The sequence below is a fragment of the Chiloscyllium plagiosum genome, chromosome 4 (assembly GCF_004010195.1).
Source record: "Chiloscyllium plagiosum isolate BGI_BamShark_2017 chromosome 4, ASM401019v2, whole genome shotgun sequence".
Taxonomy (NCBI): domain Eukaryota; kingdom Metazoa; phylum Chordata; class Chondrichthyes; order Orectolobiformes; family Hemiscylliidae; genus Chiloscyllium; species Chiloscyllium plagiosum.
In genome coordinates, this window is record NC_057713.1 from 32,946,542 (window position 1) to 32,965,395 (window position 18,854).

The 18,854-nt window shown below is 41.1% G+C and overlaps 1 protein-coding gene across 1 annotated transcript in view; it reads right to left on the reverse strand.

Annotated features, from left to right (window-relative positions):
• Window positions 1-349: 349 nt before the first annotated feature.
• Window positions 350-18,854, reverse strand: part of LOC122548929 (xin actin-binding repeat-containing protein 1-like) — a 32,234-nt gene continuing 13,729 nt past the window's right edge. The window contains exons 3-4 of the mRNA XM_043687915.1: window positions 11,379-11,433; window positions 350-9,107 (exon numbers count right to left, since the gene is read on the reverse strand). Of these exons, the coding sequence (XP_043543850.1) occupies window positions 1,263-9,107 (7,845 nt within the window). The 5' untranslated portion in view covers window positions 11,379-11,433 and the 3' untranslated portion in view covers window positions 350-1,262. The remainder of the gene's footprint in view (window positions 9,108-11,378; window positions 11,434-18,854) is intronic.

The window sequence follows — 18,854 nt, forward strand, 5'->3', positions numbered from 1 at the left end:
TTATACTTAATATGAGAGTGTGGCGACATTGTACACTTTTCATTGTATTCTTGTACCACGTACTTGAGTACACGTGGCAACAAAAACTAAATTTAATTCTAATTCTAAATCCACCAAATCCAAACATTTACTATTTAGGGACAGGACCATTGTTGTCTAAAGGCTTGATCTTACAACGAAAAATACATTTACCAGGCAAATGACGAGACGCATTAAAAAATAATTCGCATTCCAACACTAATGACCAGCAGTGAATATACCAAAATAAGAAAGGTTCAGATAAAGCATACAGTTCATGTCACATAGTCTGAGACAGATTTCATGCGAAATAAATCAGATAAAACTAGCAAAGTATTAAAAATGTTTATTAAAGCAGGCTGTGGAATAAAAAAAGACAGTGAATAAAATATTTAGCAAACAGGAAAGACAGTTCAAAGCAGAAAGAGACTTTCAAAGAGCTTAGAGAAGTTGATACATTGTTGGGTGTAGAATTAAAATAGGAAATTTGAGGAGAAAAATTAAATAGTGATTCAAAATTGTACTCACATTGCAATCACAACACTACAACTCGTCAATAAAAATCAGGAAATCCTGGAGATGTTTGACACAAAGGAGGTGATTTTAACTTTGAGTGACAATGTGAAACAGACAACGTTGAATTGTCCCCAATACAAGACTTTGTATTCCAATGTCAAAGAAATAAACAGAGCTGTAGAATGAGTGGCTAATTCCACAAAACACATTGTACACTATTGTCCAAAGTTAAAATGATCCCCTGTGAAGTCTAAAACCACATTGTCAAATGAGATATCGTCCTAAGAGCAGTAACATGTGGAAACGATGGTCAACATTGTGATTATAGGCTGTTAGTCAAAGCTCATTTCTGGAAGGCATCTACATCTCCAACATGAACCCTCCTTTCTCTTTTCAGAAACTGATTAATGGGATATGAACATTTAGATCTTCATTTCAAAATTCCATGTTGTTCTTTTTTTTTCTTGAAAGATTAAGTGAGTTTGGCACATTTTGTGTGTGTCCTCCATTAACTGTGGCTCTTACATCCACTGATTGACGCATAAGAATGGGTCTACACATGATATACGGACCCATCCACTGGGAAATTGACCAGGCCTGCTGGACATTTGCAGCACCTTTTTTGGTTCTTATTTTCCAACTCCATGGATGTTCTCTTCCCAGCTCTATACTTCTTGTTCACTATGTCGTAGGTTGTACTTTAATGGAACTCAGTGTGACTTGAATATTTAACATTTCTTTACTGAATTGGGATTGCCAATGGAAACAAACACCATCCCGCTTTCCTTAGCATTTGAGTACGAATCTTCTGCTAGTTTTGATGGGCTCTGCAGGTGCCTACTCATAAGGGGAGAAGTAACAACTTCATACCTGGGTGGCGCTTGAACTATCTCATATGTTGATGAGGTCCTCGACTCTGATTGCTTTGTGACTGTGGTTGAAGTTTTTGATGTGATAATTTTGTTCCCAAATCGATCAATCTCTTCATATTTTTCCATGATAGTCTTCGTACCAACAATTTCACCTCCATCAGGCCCTGTCTTGAACTCTACAATACTTTTGCTTCTCTGTGGGACTGGGGTCTGAATTCTGTCAAAGACATTGCCTTTAAATCCACTTAAAGGGATATTGCCAGAGGATGTGTTGAGTGCACTGTCATTGATATTGGCAATATTGTTTCCATTTATGTTCTTGGTTTGAATTAGCTCATTAGTGTCTTTTGGTACTGAATCCTTGCTGCCAACAGACTCATGCTTTGACTTCTCAGCTATACCACTTTGGTGTCCATTGCAACAAACTGGATTCTCAAGATCATTATAGGTTGTTCCTTTTGGGGATGGAGGTGCAATGTTCTGGTTTTGAGGAGCAGGAGAAATGCACATGCCCTCTGTTGGTGTAACTGATGCATTGTTTTGTAAGGAATCTGTCGGTTTTCTGGCTGCTGATTCAATGGAAATATAGGAAGGAGATGATGGAGTGCTCACACGGGCCGGAACAGCTGGAATACCTAACAATGGATTCACTTGTTTCTCTGAATTGTTTAACTCTTCTTTTCTAACTTGATCCTCTTTAAGTTCCTTGGCTTTTTCAGCATTTGATTTGCTAGAGACCAGACTGATCTTCTTAATATTTCCAGATGGGGGGCTTGACACAACCCCTAGTGACTCCCGAAAAAGGCCAGAGAGTCCTGCAATATCAGATTCTGATTTCAAATTGGAAACAGAATACAGAGCCTTTTTAATGGACTCTTCGATATGTAAGAGCTTTGCCAGTGTTTGCTCTTTCAGGTAAATGATTTCCATACTTGCCCTTTCAAGGTCTTCAAACACAAGCTCCATGGAGGACAGGCTTTCCAATTCATCTTTGGCTACTTTAGGCTGCTTCTGCATTTCATTCTTTTGATGATCAACTGGTTTCAATTGCTTAGTCACTTTATTCTTAGGCACCACCCATTCAGGCACGTTCTCAAACAAACTTTTCAGACCTTTCACATCTACTTTAAAAGCCTCCTCTTCAAACTCTTTCACCTGAGACAAAATCTTCTGCAGTTCTTCTCGTTTCCTCAGATTTTCAAATATCTCCATCACAGCCTTCACATTCCCTCGCATTATTTCCTCTTTGTGAACTGATAACCTTTTCCTGCGATCATCTTCAGTCTCTTTCCCTTGCTGCCGGTTCCCTCGCATTACGACTGGGTCTGGTTGTGGGGTGTGCTGCTGCTCTGTGTGAAATTGTTCTTGCTGGCGATTTGTAGCTGCTACCTGTTTACTGAAGCCATGCTGGCCTATGCATCTGTGGCACTGGCCACTCTGGGGTTGCTTTTGTTCAAAGGACACTTTGACTGATTGTTGTGGATGTAACTCTGGGCTTGGCTGAGGCTCCAGGTAACTCTTTTGTGCCTTACCAGGAGCTGAGGTTTCTGGTTGGACCATTTCAATTCCTTTTGGTAAAGCAGACGTATTCTCTGTCGATGTCACATCCTCTTTCCAGCTGTTAGCCTTGTTAATTTGAGGACAGCTTTGTTTGTCCTGGGTTCCAGAAGTGTAAAGGGCATCTTTAAATTCCTGAAACATTTCAGCACTCCTTGTGCTTTGCTGTGGATGTGAACTTTGGAATCCCTGAAGGACTTCTGCAGCAGTCAGTTCCTTTGGTACAATTTCTTGTTCCATTTTCAGTGAGCCACCGGCCTCAAAATGCCTTCCTGAGATGTTTTCTCCACTCTGTTGACTCATTCCCTGTAATGCCATGTTTTCTACTGGGTCGGTTACCATGTCAGTTGGCTTGCTGTGTCCTTCCTTTGTTTGTTTGCATTTCTCTTCTGCCAACTGCAAGGGAGTTCTTGTTGCTTTGGTGTAAGATGCCATTGTGCTAGATGTTTGCTCCAATAGAGACTGCTCACAGTGCCTTTCTTGTTGAACAATTTGACAGTCTGACGGATGGACAGCTTCTGTAGGAATTGATACTCTGCCAGGTTTTCCTGGAGGCATAAACTTTGGTGAGTTGCATCCCGCTGAAAGCAATGGGTTGGGTTTTGGCATGGCTGATGCATAGTTCTTTGGCGGATTAGTTGGACTTGCGGAAGAATGGATTGATGTCAAATGTTCTGGCTTGGGAGGTGGAATGGGTTTGCCTCCCTGCATTGGCCGAGCGGGTACTATGTTTGGTTTTGGTGCAATCGATGGTTTAGATGAGACGTTCTTTCTTTCGTGAGTCTTGGGTGGAAGAGGTGGAGGATACTGAGAAGTCACTGGCTTTTTCACGGCAGCAGACTCAGGCTGGTTGCGGGGAAAGGGGCTGCCCTCCACAGGTGGTTGGCCACAAGCTTCACTCGATTGTGCAGGCCGCTCTGTCACTGCAACTGGAGGAGGAAACTCAGTGTCAGATTGTGATAGCGAAACCCGATTACAATCAGTTCTAACACCACTCTTCGTTTTGTCCCTTGAATGTGACTGGCCTGCATTTCTATATATCATGGCAGTTTTAAAATCACCTTTGGAAACATTCATATTAGCTTTTCCCAGAGAATGGAGAGCTGCCTCCAAGTTACCTCGAACCACTTCCTCTCTCTCGACAGACTTCTGCTCTGCCACTGAATGCTTTAAGGACTGTATGGTTGACTTTATGTCTCCCTTGGCAATTATCTCCTGATCTGCCACTGCCCAATCTTCCGCCACTAAGTTGGTGGGCGAGTACTGACCAAGAATCTGCATGTGTTCTGAAGTAGCTCCTATTTCGGCTCTGCCATTGTTAACTAATTTTGTTAAATGTTCACCTTTCTGACCTTCCTTAGAATAAGCCGAATTTGACAGAATATGTCCTTGTCCCTCATACGCACTGACCTGTTGAGTATTTTGCTGACCCTTCAGCTGATGGGGTTGAGTGACAGTCACTTGGGTGCTTGTCCGATGCCTCGGCATCATGCTGCCTTGCGGCTGTGTAGATGTTTGTACGTTTTTCTTCACCTTTTCTGCTGAGGTCTTGTACTGAGTAACTTGACGACATTGTTGAATTGCTGCTGAGCTGTGTGTGCTACTCTTGAACTGTTCTCGTGTGCTGGATTTGTGTTGGGTAGTCTGTGCTTCAGCTGTAACCTCTCTAAGGTTTTCCATTGCGATTTGAAGGTCCCTACCTGTGGCATTTTCTGTCCTCGCCTCTGACACTGCAAGGGAGGCACTACCCAGTGAGTAAACAGAAGGTTCGGAATGATGTCCGATTCTCATCCCATTCTTATCACTTGTAGATTCTTGTAGTGCGTCCAGAGTGTCTTTTGTGTTATGAGAGACAGTGTCTTCCCTATCCAGCTGTCTTGTTTGATACTTTGCATTCTTCACTGACTGTGGTGGAGTCTTATAATCACCAGTAACAAGCTCTTCTTTCTCCAACCCAATGGACTGATTTGCAGCCTGCCCCAGGGACTGATGAACAGAATTGCTATTATTACCTAAAACATCTTCTTTCTGAGCATTATCGTGGAAAGTTTGTGGTTCAGTTAAGAAGTACTTCTTGGTTCCTTTGACATCTCCTGGTACAATGTCATCGACCGTCCTTTCAATTTGTCCTCCACTCTGTTTCAAATTCCTTATAGCACCCTCTACATCACCACGTACAATCTCCTCTTTCTGGGCTGAAACTGTAGAATCATCAGTTTCCTCTTGATCTCTCTTGAGATAATCTAACGTCCCTGATTCAATGCATGTTGTATACAGTTGGACATTCCCTTTCTCGGTCTCCTCACGTCTTACCGTCGTCGAGGTCGTTTGCTGCTTGGTAGAAGCAAGAAGACTATCAATAGTGGATTTTACATCTCCTTTGATCACCTCTTTTTCAACTTCTTCACTCTGTTGTTGATTAATCAGCAAATAAACAGTTATCTGAGCAATTTCGCTTTCAGTTTCCTGAATCAAAATCCCTTTTTTGACTTTACTGTCTTGATTGAGAAGGTTATAAATTTCATTAGCGATGTCTCCATCTTTCTTAACCCCACCTTCAGAGTGAGAGAATAGCTGAACTTTATGTGAAGACATTCTCCCACTTCCATCTTCCTTCAGCACAATCCCTTCAGGATGGAGGGATTCCTTCTTCTGAAGCAACTGCCACAGAATTCTCTGTAAAATACCACCAATAACTTCTTCCTTTAGAATATGTGGACCATTCTCATTCATTAGTTGATATTTGGCCATTTTTAGAATGCCTGCCTCACTTGATTCAATGAGAAGTCCCCTTGATGTAATAGCATTACAGCTGTATAGAGTCTGTAAGCTTGTCTGGACACTGTGCTCTGCCTTAACAGCGCTTTCAGTGCTGCATTGAGCACGAATGAATGTGTCCAGTGGAGTTGTTTCAAACAACCATGTTGTAGTCTTCACATCAGCATCTGTTACTCTTTCTTTAGTTTCATTTTTCATTGAAGTGTCTGAATCTTTTATGCTGTCCAATGGTTGGGACTCAAACAACCACGTGCACCTTTTCACATCTCCCTTCTGTACATCTTCTCTGTGGACAGTGTTTGCACATGTGCTTTCTTCAGCTGCTCCTTTCAAGGAATCAATGGGGAGATTTTCAAAGAGCCAAGTTGATGTCCTGACATCTCCACTCTGCACATCACTGACACTGACCATCCTTACATACTTGCGGGTTACCTGCTGCCCTTCAAAGAGTTGCTTACTTGCTTGCACGTTTCCCCCTTGGACTTCATCCACCACTTTAATTCCTGGTTGTGCTTCATCTTTGATTGAATCCAAAGGTTGGGTCTCAAATTTCCATCGAGCCGCCGTCACATCTCCCCGCTGCACATCCTCCTGCGTGACAGCTCTGAGCACAAACACCTCATCCAGTGGCTTGATTGAATCCAATGGTTTGGTTTCAAAGAGCCACCTAGTACCCCTTACATCTCCCCTCATGATTTCCTCCTTTGTTGCTGTTGTTACTTCATGATATTGGCCTTCCTTGTCTCGGATTGCATAAAGGGGCTGAGATTCAAAGAGCATGGTGCATGATTTCACATCTCCCTTGGCAACTGACTCTTCCTTCCTTGAACTGAAATCCATTATATCAGTTTTATCTTTTATCTGATCCAACGAACAGGTCTCAAAAACAAATCGTTTGCCACCAACATCACCTCCCTTTACATCAGTGATTGTATTTTTGGGTGTGTCTTCTTCTGTTATTTCTTTAATGGAGTCAATTGGGCAGTTTTCAAACAGCCAGGTGAACTTGTGTACACAACCTGACCCCGACTGTGGGGCATCCACTGGCTTGGATTTGGTGCTGTTTACATTTTCAACCACGTCACCTATTTCATTAAGTGAGGTGCTTTGAAAGATTTCTTTCACTCTTGATACATTCCCTGACTGAATGTCCACCTCACTTGTGTATCTCATATTCTGTGCTCCATCCAACCCGCCAGGGATGTTGCCAATTTGTTCAGTTTCAAAAAGATGTTTTGTGGTCTTCACATCTACCCCTTTAACATCTTCGCGTTTTGCATTGAAGACTTTAAGCTGCTGTTCTCCTTTTTCATTGATACTATCCAATGCTTGTGTTTCAAAAAGCCATGTGTATGATTTGACATCGCCTTTTAGTTGGGCTTCATCCTCTTGCTTGGTCTCTAATTTTTCATACAAAGCATCCATTGGCTGTGTTTCAAACAGCCATCTACATGTGTTTACATCACCTTTTATCACATCTTTGTGGTCGGGGCTTTGAATCTCTGTTTTATTTATGCTGGCATGTATGACATCAAGAGGCTGTGTCTCAAAAAGCCATCGGGTTGTCTCCATATTGCCAGCACAGATCTCCTCTTTGGTGATGCCTTTAACTAATTCCACGCTTTGTGTTTCTTCATCAAACTGATCCAAACGACGGGTTTCAAACATCCATCTATAATGTTTGACATCACCACTAACAACTTGTTCTCGACTTACTGTCTTGACTTGATGGCAGTGACCAGCACTGTCCATGATAGCATAAAGAGGGGTGGTCTCAAAAAGAGCTCTGTTCTCGTTTACGTGTCCAGCCAACACTTCAGTTTGCTTCTCAGCAGAGATTTCATCTGATTTTTTGAAACTATGAAGAGGTAGAGTTTCAAAGAGAGATTTGTAAGTTTTGACATCTCCTTTCTGTACTTCCAATGTCTTGTTGATATTGGAGGTTTCACTTTGCTCTTTCTTAATACTGTCCAGACAGCAGCTTTCAAACATATGAGCTCTTTCTTTCACATTTCCCTTCTCTTCTTCTGTCACGACTCTCTTCAAGTGGCCAACTTCAAAACTGTCCCTCAAGCTTTCCATAGGCTGTGTTTCAAACAACCAAAGACTGCTGCTCACATCACCTCCAATAATTTGTTCTTTGGTGAGCTCTTCAGGTGGGATTTCCTTTAATGTATCAAGAGGTTGAGTTTCAAAGAGCCAACACTTCTTATTGACATCCCCATCTTCTATCACTTTAATACTGGCCTTGCAATTTGACTCCTCGGTCTGCTCATTGATGGCATCCAATGCCTGTGTTTCAAAGAGCCATCTTTTCCTGCCAACACCACCTTGTTGAGTCTCTTCCAGGGAAATGCCTCGAATGATCTTTACTCTTGAAAGATCTTGGTTAATGCTGCCCAGGGGTTGAGTTTCAAACAACCAACGAGCACTTTGGACATTACCGCTCTGTTGGATTTCCTCCCTGCAGATAGACTTAATTTGGTGGATGTTCCCAACAGGATCTCGAATGGCACATAATGGTTCAGTCTCAAATAACTTCACTGTCTTGTTTACATCACCTTTCAGTTCCTGAATTTCTGAGCGGAGTTGCAATATGCTGCTTTCTTCCACGGAATTGCTACGTCCCAAATCCCCTAATGCATGGGTCTCAAATAATAATTTTGCCCCTTTTACATCTCCTTTCCATATAGATTCTTTTAGAACTGCTTCTTGGAGATCATTCTCATTGGAGTAGATTTTATTCAAGGAATCCATAGGCTGAGTTTCAAACAACCACAATGCTGTGCGGACATCACCCTTTGTTTGCTCTTTTCCATCATTGGAGTTTCCAGAAAATTCTGAATACTGGGCGCTGATATCATTAATTGTCTGGTTTTCAAACTTCCAAGATGTGCTTTTCACATCTCCGCTGAGAATGGTCTCTTCGTCTTTCAGCTTCTTAGGCCCTTGGTGATCCCCAATGGTGTCCAAAGGCCAGTTGTCAAATATCCAGCGCATAGACTGGACCTCAGTCTGAAGCACGGTGTTGTCAATGCCATGTGTACCAGTTGCTAAGGCAGCTGCTGCCTGTTCGGCATTCAACACCTCAGCCCAGTCCTCATTGACCACCTTCTGTAGGTTTTTCCTCAGCTCTGGGTGCATGTGCTTATAAAGCCTCTTCAGTTCATTAATTTGGCGTTGCTGGTGAAATTTGAAGAAGGCTTGCTGTGGAGGGGGTGGTATGTTTTGTTGGTGATCTTCCACTGTGACGCTTGGCTTGACAGCAGCATCAGGTATGTCAGGTGGTGGAGGTGGTGGTAGAAGATCATTCTGCAGATTCTGAGTAACACTTGATTGTTGGATCGCATTCATGTTCTGGGCCATCTTTAGTAAAATAAGGTTAATTATGAGGATTGATGGACACCACTTTTATCTTGTGTCATGCCATGCAGTTTAATGTTAATCAAAATTCAAATCAAATGGTTAATTGTGAGTAATTCTGCCAAGGATTGGCAGAAGAAAAGTACTTTTGTACCACTACCCAGTACCGTTGGCACAGACCATGCTGGCTGGGTTGTTGAGAGGTGATTATCTATACACAGCAAACAGTCCTCAGTCTTGTTGAAATTCATGAGGACCACTTCACATCACAGAAAGCAGCACAATTACATTATTCCATCTCTTATTATCTTAAAATGCTGGAAATGGCACTTTTGTGAGTATTTCTTGAAATTTATTTTGTTGACCTAAACTTCAAAAGAGCAGAGACACCTCAGAAATGTTCAGAAAAAAGAGCGACAGAAATAAGATTGTGGAATTGAACGTGATATCATTCAAAATAGCATTTGAATGTGATATCTTTAAAATGGCATTTATACTTGACAGTTTGGGAACTCAAAGCGGGTGTAATGCAGCCTCCTGGAGGAAGGATATCAGATCTTTGGTATAGTCTATAGGCTTTTGAGTTTTCTGCACTGATGAGTGTTCCTGACACTTTATCTAGAAGGAACACTTCAACCTAAAACATCGAAAGGAGTAAATAATGCCTCTGCAAGCAAGTTAATAAGATTGTGTACGTAGGATATTGTTGATGAGGTGAGATTATATGTTCAACATGATTTAAGCATATAATTAGAGTTGAGGGGGATAATGCGAGACAGAGATCAAATCGAATAATATGAAATCTGGCATTGATGGAAATGGGCAGCATAGTAGCTTAGTGGTTAGCACTGCTGCACCACAGTGTCAGGGACCTGGGTTTGCTTCCACCCTCTCGTGACTGTCTGTGTAGAATTTGTACATTCTTCCTGTGTCTGTGTGGGTTTCCTCCCACGGTCCAAATATGTGCAGGCCTGGTGAATTAGCCATGAGAAATGCAGGGTTATAGGCATAAGGTGGGTCTGGGTGGGATATCCTGGGGGAAAGGAAGATGGGGTGAACTTGATGGGTTGAATGATCTGCTTCTACACTGTAGGTATTTTATGAAGTTAATTGCCCAGGGCTGAGTATTGGACATGTAATTGCAAGTAAATATTATAGAATTTGTTCAATTAGTTTTGAGGGATCTGGAGCTCGAATTGCAAAACTACTCATAAGAGTTATTTGATTGTATAGAATCCTTAATAAATTGTATGTTGCCTATGTGAGTGAGTGATAAGTGAGTGTGTTGTCTATATTCAGTGAGTGGCAATTCCCACTCCATGCTATACCAGAATACCTGAGTATTAATGGCACAGCAAAAAATAATGTCTTAAAGGGGAACCATCATCATTTTGGAACTGAGATAGATCCAAAGGGCTCAGCACAGTATCTTGTCATACTCTAGCCATTTGCAAATGATTTGGTAATGTTTTGTACTGTTTGATGTTTTCATAAATAGCACTGGTAAATATTATTATAAATCCAGTGTAATTGCCTTTTGATGATAACCTTCCCCCTTTAAAACATTTTTGTTAATCCAATCACAGCAAATTTCACACACAGACACACATAGTGATGGTACTTATAGGTCTAAATACACCAGATCTTATACAATGTTATACAATGTTAAAATGTCACATCCACTTGAACAGTAAGGAAATACACCATGCGCTTTGCCTTTCCTGGATTGTATCTGGGGAAAGAATTTTAAATTGAACATAGCAAGGCTGTGGATATGAGTTTAAGATATAGCAAATTTGATTTGATGAATTAAAGCAATCATACAAAGTAATATCTTTAAATCTTTCTCTAATGCATTGATTTTTTTCTTCACAACTGCTATCTGTGAAATTGGCCCTAATTATATCTGTCAATGTCCAAAGGTCAACAATAGATGCAACACATCTTGGAGAGGTTTGGGGTGTGTAGACAATGAATATAAACTGAGTACTAATACGGCAAATGTCAAACTCACTTCACTTAATGTCTCTTAAAATGATAGTGAGGAGATATAAAAATGTGGAGGAAAAAGTCTGGGAGATCAGCTACAGGGAGCTCTTGAAATCCAGTTGCTGGCTGTCTATGGGACTGCATTAGCAAATATTGGCGGTTGGCTGTGGAGTGTGGAGAAGGTGGAAATGAAAGGGGCAGTAAAATTTGAAGTATTGTAAGGCATGAAAAATACTACATAAAACAATCATTTCTAATGCCATTAAATATGCCCCTTTTTCCTACCTTGAGCTGATGAAGATTATTCACTGATTGAGGAACACTCTTGAGAAGTAATAGCCTAAAAATAAATTGAATCATTTTATACATCTAGCCCATGCAGGCACCAACCCCTGCTGAAAACTCAATGAAGGTGAAGGTATAAATAGTAGTTTGCTCAAACCTAATTGCTAGGGTAGATATTAGCATTTCTTCTTTGCTACATCCTCAGAGTACCTCCACACTCCTGCCAATCCTAAAACAAAAAGCCTCAGTTGATAATAATGTGGAGCTGAGTCATACAGGTTTGAATACCCATATTTCTAGGTTTTAGCCTTGCTCTGTATTGCCAGATTATCTCAGACTGGGTAACACCAGGTCCATCTGGAATAGCATGGGAAGGGAAATCAAGCTCACTGTCTGGTGAGCCCCAGTGCAAGGTGATTTTGTGGAAGAATCCTCCATATAGGAGCTGGTCAGACAAAAAATGCAATTTGAACCATTGGATCTTGTCCGTCCAAATATAAAACCTATTATCCTCCAATTAAAGCTATGCTTTAAGATGCACACAAATCAAGCAGATGTGATTCCAGGTTAACCTCTCTTCCAAACCTGACTACTTTGCCTGTATTATATTAGTATCAGCCAAGTCGATGCCCTTAAACTCATGCAAAAGTTCTCTGACCCAATAACTCCGCTGTTAAGTGTTATAAAAAAATGCTCAAAAAAGTTCTGACATATTCTATGATTTAATAGCCACTTTCAAAAGCACAGGAGGGTAATTAATGGCCATGGAACAATGTCCCACAAGGACTTGACAACACCAGAAATCCGCAAGCTGTGAATTTCGTTGCCTGTACTGGCTTTACGTTCTCCTATTCAAAAGTTAGTCTTAGATTACTCTAACCTGCATCACTACACATTATAGGTAGTTTCTAATCAACCTGCGCAGAGATGTTTTTACACACCTCAGGAGCAGGTGAGACTTGGACCTAGGCTTTCTGGCATGGAAACACTATGCTGCAAGAGCCCCTATTAGTTATTGCATGAACGTTATGAAGATGAATTGCAAGGTACAAAGTGGACAACATTGAGTACAATTCCCAGTTGGAAAAATAAATTTTGAAATAGAATTTTGTAGGGACTTGGCCCAGCATTCCAATTAGGTAAAAGATTTTAACCCTACTGCGAATCCTCTTGTAAGGATGCCTGCCTTGAAGAAGTTTTCCTCCTCTCTATACAAGAATCTCAGGGAGTCCCTCTCCCACTGCAACTCCCAGGTCATTTCCTCAACAGTTTCCTCATTTCCCCTTCCCCCACCTCCCTCCAGTTCCAAACTTCCAGCTCAGCACTGTCCCCATGACCTGTCCTACCTGCCTATCTTCTTTTCCACTTATCCACTCCACCCTCCCCCCCACCAACCTATCACCTTCATCCCCACCCCCACTCACCTATTGTACTCTATGCTACATTCTCCCCACCCTCACCCTCCTCTCACTTATCTCTCCACCCTCCAGGCTCTCTGCCTGTATTCCTGATGAAGGGCTTTTGCCCGAAACATCGATTTTACTGCTCCTCGGATGCTGCCTGAACTGCTGTGCTTTTCCAGCACCTCTCTAATCTAGACCCCAGGATTCCAATTAACTGGGAGTGTACTAATGTCTGCTCGAAGGTAAACTGGGCTGAGGCTAACTCCTTGCACAAGATGTGAATGCAGACTAGCCAGTGTTTGCCACCAGAAGGTTCAGCTTTTCTAAATTCATGCAGAGCCAGGAGGAGAAGGAATATTCCTCACAATTCCTGACAGCCACTACCTGCTGCGATCAAGTCCCTCCTGTTCTCTTGCTCCCTCTTTGGCACTTAGCTAAGGTTTGGTTTCGCCATTGCATCTGCATAGGGATCATTGAATTTCTACAGAAAGAAGCTACCCAACTAGTCATATTTCCTTGTGTTTTTCCCTTGGTCCTGAACATTCATTTTAAATCTGTTTCCACCAACCTTTGCTGAAGTGCATTCTCGATCATAACAAGTCAGGGAATGAAACAAATTGTCTTCATTTCCCTTTTTATCTGAAAAACTTTAAAACCTTCATAATTTGTATCTGAAAAACTGTAAAACCTTCCTTATCAGACAATTTCCTATACCAGGGATCATCCTAGTGAACCTTCTCTGAATCTTTTTTTAATGGTGTAAAATTATGGACCGTGGTCAGAGGTTCAAAAAGGTTTCAGAGCTCTGCCCACAAGTAACCAATCCCTGTGCCACTGGAAACAGTTTCTCTTTAATGTACTCTTACAGAATCCTTCATGATTTCGAACACCTCAATCAAATCTCTCATCAAGGAGAATAAACAAATTCAGCATTCGCTCACATAACTGAAGCCCTTAGTGATATTTTAGCAAATCGTCTCTATACGCTTTGTAAGATGTTGTTTTGTAAAGGTTTAGCATGGCATCCCTACTTTTCTAACCTTTCCTGTGTTACAAAACCCAGAATAACATTTTTATTTTAAACAGCCTCCACTATCTATCCTGGAATCTCCAAAATTATTAGAAATTCACCCACACCATCCTTTAAAAATGAAACATTTACCTGATAACAGTTCTCATTTTTCCTTCTACAGAAGTGTATCACTTCATCCTTCTGTGTTAAACTGCACCTTCCACATGTCTACTTATTTTAACGATCTGACTACATTGAAATTTTGAAACGTTTCCCTTATATCTCCAAGTCCAGATTATGACTTTACTTTGCAAAGAATAGTGATTCCAATACTTAGCCTCTGGGTACACCATTCTCTCTGGTCTGGGAAACAACTATCTCTACTATACTCTGCTTTCCGTCTCTTTCCCGATTTCATATCCATATTCTCACTTTGCCTTTAATATCATATAATTCGATTAGCAGGTTCATTATGAAACACCTTTTGAAAGTTCATATATCCTACATTAACTGTACCACTTCAGATCTCTAACATGGACAAGCTGCTTGTGGCAGTGTGACATATGACAACAGGTCATCAAACTTAATGAGATGAGTTCCAAAAACCAATTTCAGACACACCTCAGGTCTCTCAATTAGCAAGTGCACACTGTGTTAACTTTAGATACAAATGAGCAGCGTGGTGGCTCAGTGGTTAGCACTGCTGCCTCATAATGCCAGGGACCTGGATGTGATTCCAGCCTTGGTGACTGTCTGTGTGGAGTTTGCATGTTCTCCCTGTGTTCACATGGGTTTCTGCTGGATGCTCTAGTTTCCTCCCACAGTCCAAATATGTGCAGGTTAGGTGGATTCACCATGCTAAATACAGGGTAATGGGGATAGGATAGGGGGCTGAGTCTGGGTGGGTTGCTCTTTGGGGGGTTGGTGCAAACTCAATGGGCCAAATGGCCTTTTTCCACACTACAGGAATTCTACCAAAGAAACAAGGTGAGCTTCCAACCCTTTTGTTACCATACCCTGCAATAACATTTTCCTTTCAACAGGTGTCATGCGAGCATCGCGAAAGGATGCAGTCGCCTATTTTGGTGAAGAAATTGCATTTATGAAGCATAGCAGCAGCTGATCATTGCTGTAGGGTGCAGTCTGCTTGACGGCCTGATTCTACACAGAGCTGCCAAAGAGCTGCCACTAAACAAGGGAAACATTGAACAGGTTCATGTAGAAAGATGGATAAAGCACTTTAGATCCAGAAAAAACAGGCAGAACAGGTTAAAAATAGCTTGGCGCAAATGTAATGAATGCACATTCATCAGTCACTGATGTTTAACAAATTCCATTGAATCAGAACATCATAAAGCTAACATTTTCTCCTTGAAGGAAGTTTTCAAGTTAACCAGTAGCTTGATTGGCAAACAGGACCAAGCTTGTAAAAATCAAAGTGAAGGTCGTTTTGTGCCCCATTAAAATATGTGTTGTCCATGACTATCTGTGATAATGTAACCAATATTAGCCCATACTTGATGTAATAAATAAATACTTGCACTTATTTAAGGTGCTTCACTATCATGCACCTTATACATTACACTTAAGCATTTTGAAGTGCATTTAAAGCTGTACTGTAATTCAATTTGCCAATAGCAGAAATTTTAAATGACTTTATGTAGTTGGGAACACAAAATTACATTGAGATTTTGCTAAATTATGTAGACAAAATTGGGGAAGATGGATTTTAATATAGCTATGCAGAAGATATTCTATTTTGGACCAAAGAAAGGATAGGTAAGACAATAACAACTATAATAAATAGGAATAGGAGTAGACCATTCGACCCCTCGAGCCTGTCCCACTATTCAATAGGATCGTGGTTGATCCGACATTCCTCACGCCCACTTTTTTGCCCTTTCCCCATAACCCTTGATTCTGTTACTAATCAAGAATCTATCTATCTATCTCAGCATTGATTATTATACACAAGGACTCTGCCCCACAGCTCTCTCACTGTGGCGAGAAGTTCCAAAGTTTCTTAAATCTCTGAGAGAAAAAAATTCTCTTCATCTCAGTCTTAAATTGGCACCTGTTTATTCTGAGACTATACCCTCTCATCCTGGACTCTCACATGAGGGAAACATTCTCTCAGCATTTCCCTTGTCAATCCTCTTAACAATTCTATATATTTCAATATAATCATCCTTTATTCTCCTAAACTCCAATGAGCAGAGTCCCAGCCTGCTTAGCCCTTCCTCATCAGACAATTTCCTATACCAGGGATCATCCTAGTGAACCTTCTCTGAATCTTTTTTTAATGGTGTAAAATTATGGACTGTGGTCAGAGGTTCAAAAAGGTTTCAGAGCTCTGGCTGCACAATGACTAAAATGCAAATAAAAATTGAAAATGGCTAATGATATGTAACTCTGTCTCGAAGACTAAATTATAATAGGGAAGAGGTTTTGCTGCAGTTATATGTACCTATGGTTGGAGAGCATTTAGAACATTGAGCACACCATTGTTGGACATTGCTGAAACAAAGACACATTTTGCCAAAGCTTTTCAACTTGTTCTCCTCAGGACAATCCCACAAGAATACCAATTCAAAGGAAAAATTAAAATTTATATTACAGGGAACAGACTGTTGATTAATGGCCAGTGGAATTGAGTTAGTTATGGCATTACCATGGACAATGCAACAATTAAGAACATGTGGGCGGCACGGTAGCACAGTGGTTAGCACTGCTGCTTCACAACGCCAGAGATCCGGGTTCAATTCCCGCCTCAGGCGACTCTCTGTGTGGAGTTTGCACATTCTCCCCGTGTCTGCGTGGGTTTCCTCCGGGTGCTCCGGTTTCCTCCCACAATCCAAAAATGTGCAGGTTAGGTGAATTGACCATGCTAAATTGCCCGTAGTGTTAGGTGAAGGAGTAAATGTAGGAGAATGGGTCTGGGTGGGTTACGCTTCAGCGGGTCGGTGTGGACTTGTTGGGCCGAAGGGCCTGTTTCCACAATGTAAGTAATCTAATCTAATCTAATAGGACATATTTCCAAACTTGTTTTGTGGTAATGATGACTGACAGTTAACTGCCAGGCTTAGAACATAGAACAGTACAGTACAGCAGAGGAACAGGCCCTCTGGCCCAACATGTCTGCTCCAACCAAAATGCCACTAATCCTATCTGCCTGCATATATTCCATACCCCTCTAATTTCTGCTTTTCATGTGTCTGTCTAAATATCTCTTAAGTGTTGTGATCATATCTGCCTATACCACCTCCTCTGACAGTGCTTTCCAGGCACCTAACACTCTCTGTGTAAAAAAAAACCTGCCTCACATTTTGTTTAAATTTTAAACCAAATAGGTAATCTCTGATGTGTCAGGACATTACCCTTGAGGAATGAATCTTTGAATGACTATTATCTATTTTGCTGATTTGAAGCAAAGCACACGTTGTCTTGTGAGCAATTTTGGGCCGCATGCCTCAGGAAGGATGTATTGCCCCTGGAGCTGGTCCAGAGGAGGTTTATGAGGATGATCCCAGGAATGAAAGACTTAACATATAATGAACGTTTGAGGACTCTGGGACTAAACTTGATCGAGTTCAGAAGGATGAGGGGAGATCTGATTAAAACTTAGAGAATATGGAACGGCCTGCACAGAGTGGATGTTGGGAAAATGTTTCCATTGGTAGGAGAGGTGAGGACCCAAGGGCATACACTTAGAGTTAATGGAAGACCCTTTAGAACAGAGATAAGGAGCAACTCCTTCAGCCAGAGAGTGGTGAATCTGTGGAATTCATTGCCACAGAAGACTGTGGAGGCCAGGTCATTGAGTATATTTAAGACAGAGATAGATAGGTTCTTGATTGCCAAGGGGATCAAAAGTTATGGGGAGAAAGTGGGAAAATGAGGTTGTAAAACCTATCAGCCATGATCAAATGGCGGAGGAGATTCAATGGGCCGAATGGCCTAATGTCTGCTCCTATGTTCTATGGTCTTCTGGTCATTTGGTCTTTTTGACTGTAAAGAGCCTGCATATTAATATATGTAACAACAAATGTGTAGCATTGTGTCTCATGTGGTATAACTGTTGGTCTTCCCTTTGAATTTATTTTTATGTGACTTTTTGTGGTGAATGCAGGCAAAAATATTTAACAAAATCTATACTTTATCAATAATACCCAAGTTCTGTATGACCAAATTACTATCTTAGGATCTACCGACCTGGGAAGGAATGCAAAACTAAATTAACCAAATATTGCCAGGATTTCAGGAGTTAATTATACGGAGTAATTCCACAAACTAGCCATGTGTTTCTTGGTATGTAGAAGGTTAATGCATCATTTGATAGAGATATTTTTTAAGATTTTGAAGAAATTGATAGGGTAGAGAGCAACCTATTTTGAATCTTATAATCAGAGCCAGACCATACTGCAGTTCAAAATGATTTTTCATGCAAAGGTGTATGAATGTCTCTCCCACAAAAGCAGTAGATCCTGTCAGTTAGACATTTTCAATCTGAGGTAGATTATTGCTAGCTAAGGGTAAGAAGGAATCTACAGCCAAAGTGGTGGATGATGTTAGGATGGTTAGTTTTGATCTCACTGAATAACAGAACAAGCTCAAGGGGCTGAATGGCCTAATCCTGTTCTTAGTTGGTGCCCCAACATACTGGGGATTGAGGCCAAGATGGAAGACTGGAAGAGTAAGAGGTGAGCTGGAGCCATTCAGATTTCATGTCGGGAATTCTCACTGTCTAGTTTCTTGACATGAAGAATAGCCAACTGCTTATAAATGAGGCCTACATTGGTAATAATGAGATGCTAATGTATTCAAATAAGCCACTTATTAGTGTGATTCTTGTCAATTTAACTTTATGGGGTGCGAATCTGAACATTCTGTCTTTATGTCGAGAATCTCATTCTTCTGATCTTGCCACATTCTCCCAATTGATTTTCCGGTGAATAGCGAGGGTCTTTTCCCTAGGGTAGTGGAGTTCAAAACTAAGGGCATATATTTAAGATGAAAGGAGAAAAATTTAAAAGGATTTGAGAGGTAACATTTTACACAGAG